This window comes from Salmo trutta, chromosome 18 (assembly GCF_901001165.1).
Source record: "Salmo trutta chromosome 18, fSalTru1.1, whole genome shotgun sequence".
NCBI classification, from domain to species: domain Eukaryota; kingdom Metazoa; phylum Chordata; class Actinopteri; order Salmoniformes; family Salmonidae; genus Salmo; species Salmo trutta.
Genome location: NC_042974.1, coordinates 58174909 through 58186471, shown reverse-complemented (window position 1 = coordinate 58186471; position 11563 = coordinate 58174909). Strand labels below are relative to the sequence as shown.

The 11563-nt window shown below is 41.1% G+C and overlaps 2 protein-coding genes across 2 annotated transcripts; both read right to left on the bottom strand.

The window, feature by feature from the left end:
- Positions 1–71: 71 nt before the first annotated feature.
- On the bottom strand, positions 72–2062 carry LOC115152701 (meiotic recombination protein DMC1/LIM15 homolog). Its single transcript, XM_075074239.1, is given in 9 exon segments — positions 72–242; positions 399–514; positions 644–704; positions 878–973; positions 976–991; positions 1193–1266; positions 1556–1647; positions 1837–1909; positions 2059–2062. Coding segments are annotated over 9 exon segments (603 nt in total). The 3' UTR covers positions 72–171.
- Positions 2063–8356: 6294 nt separating this feature from the next.
- Positions 8357–10830, bottom strand: tomm22 (translocase of outer mitochondrial membrane 22 homolog (yeast)). The gene is made up of 4 exons (XM_029699220.1): positions 10741–10830; positions 10121–10239; positions 9883–10000; positions 8357–9573 (listed from the first exon to the last, which is right to left on the bottom strand). The coding sequence occupies exons 1-4, from the start codon at positions 10828–10830 to the stop codon at positions 9499–9501; spliced, it is 402 nt and encodes a 133-aa protein (XP_029555080.1). The 3' UTR covers positions 8357–9498.
- Between the last annotated feature and the right edge of the window lie 733 nt (positions 10831–11563).

Genomic DNA, 11563 nt, shown 5'->3' with positions numbered 1-11563 from the left:
GGTCAATATTAACATTAATAACAGTATACTAATCAGAGTATACACATCCTTTATTTTACTAAACTCAACAACAAAAAATTCTAACATTAAATAGTACAGATAAACAGTATAAGTATTCAAATCAGTTATGATTTGAAAAAAGCTGCCTACTGGTGAATCCATGAGGGTCTTTCACTCTTTGGCATCAGCAATTCCCCCTGGAGTGATGGCGAAAGTGGCCTCGTTCTCAGGCATATCAGGACAGCAGGAGACCATGGAAAATAATGAATCTATGAGAGGAGGTAGATCTTTCTCTATAGGTGAGAAAATACTATTTGACCACTTCTTTACAATGATTTATTACTAAGGAATAATGAGAACAACATATATTGAGTAAGTGAACTTTAAGACAAATTACCTGTCAAAGATCTTGGCAATTCTCAACTCTCCACGTCCTTTCCTCAAGCTGATTCGTGTGGTGGACGCATGCGCCAGGATGTGCCCTCCAATCGGCTTTTTGGGATCAGCTTGGAACCTGACAGAGACAAGAGAAACCCTCAGATCAGAATTACAGGCCAAAACCTGTTAGAACTTTAGCCAAGTGAGTGAGTTTCCGTCCAATTCCAAACCGACCCCTAGTCCCTAAATCAGGTTAGTCACTTACGACATCCCAGCTCCAGGGTCTGCAGTTATCTGATTGGTGACAAACACTGCAACGTTGTACTCTAGGGAGAGGAAGACATGAATATAATATTAATATTAAAAAACAAAAAATATCCCATCTCCATCAATCCAAGGTTTACGCAAAAGTCAAGAGATTCTGCAGAGTTATTCTGCTGCGATGTACATGTATTATTTCCATAGTTCCCATAAAAATCTGCAAGAGTTGTGGCCAGACCTTCAGAGATCTTCTGCAGACGAGAGAGCATCTGGGCCAGCTTCTGTTGTCTCTCTGCCAGCTCCCCTCGGCCAGAGAAATCTACCCGGAACAGACCATGATGGAGTCTATGATCTGAGGGCAGGAATGGGAAAGACATAGAGACACAAGACATTATAAATGCTTATTACACATAATAATGCATTATATCTGTCGACATTAACTAAAGTGTTACCGAAAGATAAGTACAGTGATAGAAGTTGACACTAAGAAAAAAATACTAACATAAAACAATGTGACAGGTGATGTTGTTTATATTTTATTTTCATTTAATACCAGAAGTTTGAAGATGCCTCCCTCCTCGTGGAATTTGGCCACCACAAAATCCAACAGCTCCATCTGGTGTTCACCTGAAGTTGAAACCTAATTAGGTACATAATACAGTGCAGTACAGTAAATCCAAGATGCAAGGTCCAAACCATACAAAAGCCTTATCCTCTGATGTCATAAGTACCCATTAGAAAACACAGAAGTCATCCTCAAATGTATACAGTAAAAAATGTACAAACAACAGACTCAAAATGTATACTTAACATTTCTATCGAACATTGTGAAACAGCTTTCCTCAGACAATATGTTCTCAGGTTTAGGCAGTAACGATAGAGAGGTACTGTTTAATGAGTAAGTTAGATGTCTTACTGGTGTAGGCTCGGGCGTATAACACATTGTCCAGCACAGCATCATGGTCCACGTTGAACCTGTCTGCTATGTCCTTCAGTCTGTCTGGACGACTAGAGGGTCACATCAGGTTAAGGAAAACATAGGATTTCATAAGAGACTCTATTGGCTGAGTCATGTGAATAAAAAAACACTGTGATACTTATGACCCTGTATCCTCAGAAATACTTGCAAAGGTACGGGTGATTTTAGACTGATGCAAATCTGACTTTATAGATTAGAGCTCAGGTAAATTAGGATACAAAGTGTTCTCTGTGTCGATGAAGATTACTTTTCCTCCTGTGTAGCTATCCTCTCCAGGAAGCTGGGCTGTGACTGGAGAACAACAGAGACACGGACTAAATGACAATGTAAGAACATCTGAACATTTCTGAAACCTGACTTCCAAGACAGTACAACCTAACTGGGACTGCCAAAAATAATCTTGTTTTGAGGTGTAATCTTGAGTTGGTCTATCTACCTACCCATGACTAAGTATCTATAACATATTATACACTCTGTCAAGGGTCAGGGCTGTCTAACCACTGTCCTTGACCTTGTTTTCAGATATATTCACAATTCCATGCTTCTGTAGGACGTCTACGTCTTGGAAAAAGGACTCCTGGGGGTAAAGAACATGACAAAACAACCTCAGTTTGAAGTCCATGTTGATCTGACTGTGTCTGACACACCACTTAGGCCAGATGGAAGTTACCATCACCAAAAAATATATTAGCTATGTTGTTTGTTATCAATGATTATCAAAGAGTGGTAGCTAACTTCCTAGCTACAACAATCCATTCTACCAAGAAAAACCTAAAATTATGCTAGTAGTAGCTACGAGATGGCTAGTGGCTGTGCAGTATGAAGATAGGCAAACACTGCTTCTCCAATAAAGATAAATAGTAATGGTGTCTTTTTGTAAGCACTACCTCCACCATGGTTGTTTGTACAAAGCCTATGGGGGAAATGAATGGCGAATTTGTCGTTTTTGGAGGAAAGATGTTTTCCCGCACTCAGTCCGCTAATATCGTTCCGCTAATACAGGACTAGTAAAGGCACAGTGAACTTGTTTTGTGATTTAAAAATAACTAAATGTATTTGAATGTTTACCAGCATTTGCAACTTGAGTCTAATAATTATCTGTACAAAACAGTTAATCTAAAACAAAATGTATTAGTCACATGCGCCGAATACAACAGGTATTCACCTTACAGTGAAATGCTTACTCACTTAACCAACAGTGCAGTTTTAATAAAATACCTAAAAAAGTAAGAGATAATAATAACAAATAATTAAAGAGCAGCAGTGAATAACAATAGCGGGGCTATATACAGGGGGTACCGGTACAGAGTCAATGTGCGGGGGCACCGGTGTTGAGGTAATTGAGGTAATATGTACATGTTGGTAGAGTTATTAAGGTGACTATGCATAGATAATAACAGAGAGTAGCAGCAGCGTAGAAGAGGGGGGGGGGGCAAATGCAAATAGTCTGGGTAGCCATTTTATTACAAGTTCAGGAGTCTTATGGCTTGGGGGTAGAAGCTGTTAAAAAGCCTTTTGGACCTAGACTTGCCGCTCCGGTTCCATTTGCCGTGCGGTAGCAGAGAGAACAGTCTATGGCTAAGGTGGCTGGAGTCTTTGACAATTCTTAGGGCCTTCCTTTGACACTGCCTGGTATAGAGGTCCTGGATGGCAGGAAGCTTGGCCCCGGTGATGTACTGGGCCGTATGCACTACCCTCTGTAGTGCCTTGCGGTCGGAGGCCGAGCATTTGCCATACCAAGCAGTGATACAACCCGTCAGGATGCTCTCGATGGTGCATCTGTAAAACTATTTGAGGATCTGAGGACCCATGCCAAATCTTTTCAGTCTCCTGAGGGGGAATAGGTTTTGTTGTGCCCTCTTCACGACTGTCTTGGTGTGCTTGGACCATGTTAGTTTGTTGGTGATGTGGATGCCAAGGAACTTGAAGCTCTCAGCCTGCTCCACTACAGCCCTGTCCATGAAAATGGGGGCGTGCTCGGTCCTCCTTTTCCTGTAGTCTACAATCATCTCCTTTGTCTTGATCACGTTGAGGGAGAGGTTGTTGTCCTTGCATCACACGGTCAGGTCTCTGACCTCCTCCCTATAGGCTGTCTCATCATTGTGGTGATGAGTGAGTGATCAGGCCTACCACTGTTGTGTATTTGGCAAACTTAATGATGGTGTTGGAGTCGTGCCTGGCCATGCAGTCATGAGTGAACAGGGAGTACTGGAGGGGACTGAGAAAGCACCCCTGAGGGGCCCCCGTGTTGAGGATAAGCGTGGCGGATGCGTTGTTACCTACCCTTACCACCTGGGGCCGGCCCGTCAGAAAGTCCAGGATCCAGTTACAGAGGGAGGTGTTTAGTCCCAGGGTCCTTAGCTTAGTGATGAGCTTCAAGGGCACTGTGGTGTTGAACGCTGAGCTGTAGTCAATGAATAGCATTCTCACATACAGTTGAAGTCGGAAGTTTACATACACTTAGGTTGGAGTCATTAAAACTCGTTTTTCAACCACTCCACAAATTTCTTGTTAACAAACTATAGTTTTTGCAAGTCGGTTAGGACACATACTATGTGCATGACACAAGTCATTTTTCCAACAATTGTTTACAGACAGATTATTTCACCTATAATTCACTGTATCACAATTCCAGTGGTTCAGAAGTTTACATACACTAAGTTGACTGTGCCTTTAAACAGCTACAAAAATTCCAGAAAATGATGTCATGGCTTTAGAAGATTCAAATAGGCTAATTGACATAATTTGAGTCAATTGGAGGTGTACATGTGGATGTATTTCAAGGCCTACCTTCAAACTCAGTGCCTCTTTGCTTGACATCATGGGAAAATCAAAAGAAATCAGCCAAGACCTCAGAAAAAAAACTGTAGACCTCCACGAGTCTGGTTCATCCTTGGGAGCAATTTCCAAACGCCTGAAGGGGCCGTTCATCTGTACAAACAATAATATGAAAGTATAAACACCATGGGACCACACAGCCGTCTTACCACTCAGGAAGGAGATGCGTTCTGTCTCCTAGAGATGAACATACTTGTGCGAAAAGTGCAAATCAATCCCAGAACAACAGCAAACAACCTTGTGAAGATGCTGGAGGAAACAGGTACAAAAGTATCTATATCCACAGTAAAACGAGTCCTATATCGACATAACCTGAAAGGCCGCTCAGCAAGGAAGAAGCCACTGCTCCAAAATCGCCAAAAAAAAGCCAGACTACGGTTTGCAACTGCACATGGGGACAAAGATCATACTTTTTGGAGAAATGTCCTCTGGTCTGATGAAAAGAAAATAGAACTATTTGGCCATAATGACCATCGTTATGTTTGGAGGAAAAAGGGGGAGGCTTGCAATCCGAAGAAAACCATCCCAGCCATTAAGCACAGGGTTGGCAGCATCATGTTGTGGGGGTGCTTTTCTTCAGGAGGGACTGGTGCACTTCACAAAATAGATGGCATCATGAGGAGGAAAATTATGTGGATATATTGAAGCAACATCTCAAGACATCAGTCAGGAAGTTAAAGCTTGGTCGCAAATGGGTCTTCCAAATGGACAATGACCCCAAGCATACTTCCAAAGTTGTGGCAAAATGGCTTAAGGACAACAAAGTCAAGATATTGGAGTGGCCATCACAAAGCCCTAACCTCAATCCTATAGAAAAATTCACCCAACTTATTGTGGGAAGCTTGTGGAAGGCTACCCTAAACATTTGACCCAAGTTAAACAATGTAAAGGCAATGCTACCAAATACTCATTGAGCGTATGTAAACTTCTGACCGACTGGAAATGTGATGAAAGAAATAAAAGCTGAAATAAATCATTCTCTCTACTATTATTCTGACATTTCACATTCTTAAAATAAAGTGGTGATCCTAACTGACCTAAGACAGGGAATTTAAACAAGGATTAAATGTCAGGAATTGTGAAAAACTGAGTTTATATGCATTTGGCTAAGGTGTAGGTAAACTTCCGACTTCAACTGTAGGTGTTCCTTTTGTCCATGTGTGAAAGGGCAGTGTGGAGTGCAATAGAGATTACATCATCTGTGGATCTGTTGGGGCGGTATGCAAATTGGAGTGGGTTTAGGGTTTTTGGGATAATGGTGTTGATGTGAGCCATGACCAACCTTTCAATGGTGGTCTGCTTAAAACATATTGGTATTACAGACTCAGACAGGGAGAGGTTGGAAATGTCAGTAAAGACTTGCCAGTTGGTCAGTGCATGCTCGGAGTACACGTCCTGGTAATCCGTCTGGCCCTGCGGCCTTGTGAATGTTGACCTGTTTAATTGACCTATTTAAAGGTCTTACTCACATCGGTTGCGGAGAGCGTGATCACACAGGCGTCCGGAACAGCTGATGCTCTCATGCATGTTTCACTGTTACTTGCCTCGAAGCGAACATAGAAGTTATTTAGCTCGTCTGGTAGGCTCGTGTCACTGGGCAGCTCTCAGCTGTGCTTCCCTTTGTAGTCTGTAATAGTTTGCAAGCCCTGACACATCCGACGAGCATCTGAGTGTAGTACGATTAGAGCCGGTGTAGTATCTGATAATACTTGTGGAATATGAAAATACTTGTTTGATATACAGTATGTTTTCTAGTTTCTTTAAATACTTTGCAAACGCAACTTATTTCTATGTGTTAACTGAAATGGTCTATTCATTCCTTTTCGGTAGAAGCTCTTATCCAGAGCAACTTACAGTAGTGAGTGCATACATTTTCATACTGGTCCCCCATGGGAATGGAACCCACAACCCTAACATTGCAAATGCCATGCTCTACCAACTTAGCCACATCATCATATCATCACATCATCACAAACCACTTGATGTCTCAATATACTCAATTACTGTATTGTGCATTGTTTTTCTTCATGGTGATGGAAAGTCTACAGGTACAAACCTAGATAACCAGCCTATGTACAATACAGTAATGTACATTTACATTAAGTGGATGGTAAATTAATACTGCACAAAAAATGGTTGTTTTCCATGTTATTTGATCAAGAAGAAGAAATATGTAATTTGATGTGGATGTTTTGTGTCTTTGCCCATAACTTTGCACCTTTTGATGTAAATGTTTGAGGACAGACAGGGTTTTGTTCTCTCTGGATCCTATTTGAATGACAATCGCAGCAACAGGGTCAGGGCAACAACTCTTACAATTCTAACTATTGAATCCTGCAAGATATTGTTCTTCATTATACAACTACCTTTTTTGCCAAAGCTGAGATGTTGAAAAAAATGTTTTGCCTGCACTACAGACCTCTATATCGGTCCACTAATGCTAGTAAAGGCCCAGTGCACTACTTTTGTGAAACAATATATTTTTCAAAAAATAATATATATTTTATATTCATTATTTTTTTTATTCAGATTTTTCAGGGGGTGCTGCAGCACCCTCGGCACCCCTATTTCCCACGGTTATGCATAAAGCACATAAAGGCTTCATAATTCATAAAGGTCATGTTAACTGACTGCTTTTATCTCATATAACAAAATGTATAAGATCTCTTATGCCTGTGTTAACCTCAGATCTTATTTTCGGGCATTTATTACAAAAGCCTATTATTTTCCAATTCATTCTTCCATTAGGGATGGCTGAACAAACCAGAGGTCACTCATTTCCGGGTTTTAGAACTACAACCTGGCCAGCTCTAAGAAATCATAGAAATAGAATGGGCTTGGATCCACTAACCCTTGCGATTTGGCTGACAAACTCATGGGTACACTGGCAATGGCTGCCTATTATTGTGACAATCGTTTCCATTGTGATGCAATCATTTCCATGGTAATGTAGAATGTTCATTCAAATGATGCTAGCTGATGTGGCTCATGCAATTTAATGTAATGTAATTTTTGTAATGTCAGTTGAGTTGATTCAAAATATCACATCACAGATTGATGGGTACATTTCCTGATTTTAATTCCTGATTTGCTCCTATGGGTACACTCGCCAGTCCACCCATTATGACATCATTGCTTTAAATGCTGTCGTCCGTTCTATTAATTCAATTTCTAAAATAGAAATCCCCACTTGTAGGCGACGTCATGGCGACTTTGGCTATCTAATGCCGCGTTCGGGTGCTTGTCGGCAACTAGGACATTTCTGACTTGCTGGTTGTAACTAATACACACGGGTTGTAATTAATACACACGTGTCACGTTTCAACCAGTTAGCAAGTCGGAAATGTCGAAGTTTCTTAGTTTTGACAAGAAAGTGAACGTAGCATAAACGAATGAGGTGAAACACGTCATCGGGTCTAACGGACTTCTCGCGTCAAACTGGGTATGTGCAGGCTGTCAAAATAAAAGGCACTCCTTCGACATGATGTTGCAAAGCTAATGATGATGACCTTCAGCTTATCAATATGAAAAATTACTTGCCACCTGAGATTTATTATTCAGGTGGCGGGAAAGTTTAACAGAAGTCCTTTATCACGCTCGTGTTTGAAAGTTGAGAACTGTCAATCAAAAGTGTTACACTCGAGATGCTCCCATCAGCAACAATCAAGTAAACTGTCAAATTGTATGCTTGAGATGCTCTCATGCTCTGCTCTCATCAGCAACAATATTTAGGAGTGATTGATCTTGATGCAAGTTACAAAGTCAATTTCTAGTATTTATCTCTAAGATACCTGTACTTTACTACGGTATACAAATGTAATGTCTCAGAGGAAAGTCAGGTACATGTAAATCATTTCAAACAAGTTAACTGTAAAGGAGGCAAAGCAGCACACGTTAATGTCCATTTCGTTGGTGTTTTTATTCCTGCAATCATGTCGAAAACACAGACGTAGAATTAGCTCTGGAAGCTGAGGTAAGAGACCATACATTCCATAGGGAGTGATAACAGAGAAAAGTAACTGACATTCTCTCAGGCCTGACAGGACTATGTGTACATTGACATAATATATTTACAGATTTATACTGTATGTAGGGAAACTGCTGTTTGAATCTTAACAAAATATACTTTTTGTGATGCATATTTTGTGATAGATTGGCTTTAATGCCCAAATGAAATCAAGACTCAAGCAACACGTGACATTCTCTGATCAGGAACACTTTTTCAATTGGGTATCCCTGTGCAGTTGTTCAATGGGAATTTTAACACTCACAACAAAGAACACTATAATACCCTATCTATGGCTTAGTCTTTGCAGAGTCTTCTGGCCTGCTGGCTTTTGTTGCATCTGAGTAGATGCATATTCCAAGAAGTCACCAACTCAATGGGCATGGTCACCTTACCTGGCTTCTCTAGTGTAAGCCTGTTCTTGATGTAGAGGTACAACGAAAATCAGCAGACTAGATCGATCTCAATGACCAGCTGTGACTGAATATGACAGATCTATGATGACAGTCATGTCTAGTCTACCATGATTTTCCCACTTACAAGTGGAATGAACACATTCCCAAACCAAGCAGGTAACAATAGTTGAGGCCAAATGTAGCTACACACCCACATTAAAACATTGTTCTTCAGACCACACACACTCTTGGTAACCTCTTATAACCGCACTAATATCCCAATTTCTTCAATTATCTACCTGGTCCAAACTCTGTGGAACACATACATATTTATATCGCTATACATATAAAAAAAGAAATGAATTAAAAGGACAGTGCTCAGAAGTCAGTCTCTGCAGGATGTTGAGTAAGAGAGACAGCGAGAGGGACGTTCATTATTGCAACACCCAGGACGTGACATCATCCTCCTCCTCCTCTAACCTCCTTAAATGACCAATCCTGGATGTTGGAATGAGCATGTGTGCTGACCAGATGCAGCTTTGTATTCTCTTCCTCCCTCTTCTTTGTCTCTCTCTCTCCTTCCGAGCCTCCCCTTTCCCCTCGTTGGTTAAAGCTCTAAGGCTGTTTGAGTGACATCTTCATCACATTTTCACTGGAGCGGGAGGCATCATCCCTGGCATCCCACCTGACATCCCTGCGTTGGGTCCCAACAGGATCTACACAAGGAAGGGGCATTACAAAAACATTAGTTAATTTATTAATTGACAACACCGCAGATTCTGACATAACGAAATAATGATTTACCCAATTCCAAATCAAAGCCCCAAAGGCTTTTCACGTAGATTGAAAAGTATAGGATAGGTATAGGCTATATGATTATATATCCACCTTACTGTCTGAAATGCTAATACCTTTAGCCATATTGCTTTAATTTCTGAAGAACAAGAGCCTAGCTAGGACATAGTGGTAGAGGCTAGTGGTGTATTTGGAACTGAATATGGTCTCTCAGTGGGATAGTACAGTACCTGTCTCTGCTGCTGTAGCTGCTGCTGCTCCAGCTGTAGTCTCTCAGTCTCAAACACCACCGGAAGAACCAGGATCATGAACGAGGTAGTGCCCACCCACAGGGCAGCGCGGGAGAAACTGGAAGAGACATGGCGACAGGAGGTGAGATGAGAGGGAAAGGTGGGGGTTAAATAACAAACAGACATGATGAGATAACGTCTGAAACCTCTCTACTGTAGTTTTCAGGAGAACGCTCACCTGTACAGCTTCTTGGCCATCGTGACTGAGCTTGATACGGTCACCTCAGCCGCAGAACGCAGTGTATCAGGGAACATCTCAGTCAAACCCCACAGCCTCTCAATAAAAGTCTCATCCAGCTGAGGGGAGGGAGACAAGTTACTACAACACTGATAACATGCTTATTTTAGACCCAACGGAGAATGGAGGTATATAGTAACTACATTAATTAAGGATTTTCAAGTCCAAAAAGTAACCAGCTCTGTTGAGGTACTAACTATTATTGAAAACCTTCAGATTACTGAATGACAAATTACAGTTTTAGACAATTCCTACAATGTATGTGCCCCCACCATGGGACTTCTAGCTTAGTTATCTTGTTTAGATTTGTTTATGGAGTTACATTTAAAGTACAGCCAATTACAGTACAGGTAACGTTACATGTAAAACAGCTATCCTAGTTGTGCACGTGATAGTTCGCTAGCTAGCTACCATGCTAACACCGGTGAGCAATTACTAGCATAACGACTGACCCTCAGATGTAACTAGCTAAATAGGCATAGCCATTCAAATTAAATTGTATGTATGATCGTTCATGACAGTTACGGGGTGACATGTGTCAAGTTGCCATTCATCAATACCTCCTCATCTTCATCTTCGTCGATCTCGCCTTCTGGGGGCCGGGTATCGACTGGGCCCACAGCCGGTGATAGCTCCTCGATTCCAGCCATGGGAAACTGTTCTCGCGCCTCTTACCAGCTGGTGTGATTAGCAACTCAAAATGTACCTCAATCGGTGGAAAGGTGAATCAGTAATTTAACGTTTTATCGTTTAATTATTGCTTTTGCCCCGGCTTGCATAAATGTTGGACAGAAGAGGCGTGCATTGGTCCTGCGACAATCTGAGGTCACTCGGGTAAGCTACATGTGCGTTGGATGACGGGAAAATTTGTCAGTTGCCTGACTCTAAAATAAATGGCGCCCTCTGTCGTACGAGATGTCTTATAGAGTGTTTAATGATTCAACAAAACAACTGTAATTTTTAAAATTGTGTTTAATATTAAGATACCGTTTATAGTATTTATGTATGGTGCATGCTGATCTTTGGCTAGTAATCCACTATAAGGAGAGAGCCTCAACATTTGTGATTTCAAAATGCAATGTATTGGAGCAAGGAGTCAGACTCTCCCTTTCTACAATATAAGTATAATTGTAATTTCAGGGCTGTTGCTTTTTTTTCACCTTTATATAAACATGAAAGTCATTTTCACCTACATTCACTAGGTGTGCAGCTGACTATATATTTGGAATGTAATTTTTCCCTAATCTATTTTCCTTTTCCCTACATCGCCTGTCAAAATCAATAAGAATATGAAAGGAGACGCAGGTCATCATCATGGAAAAGTTTGGGACTCATGGATTCCTTATTGTTTACATCCCGATCCTTTGCTTCCAGCTCGTACGC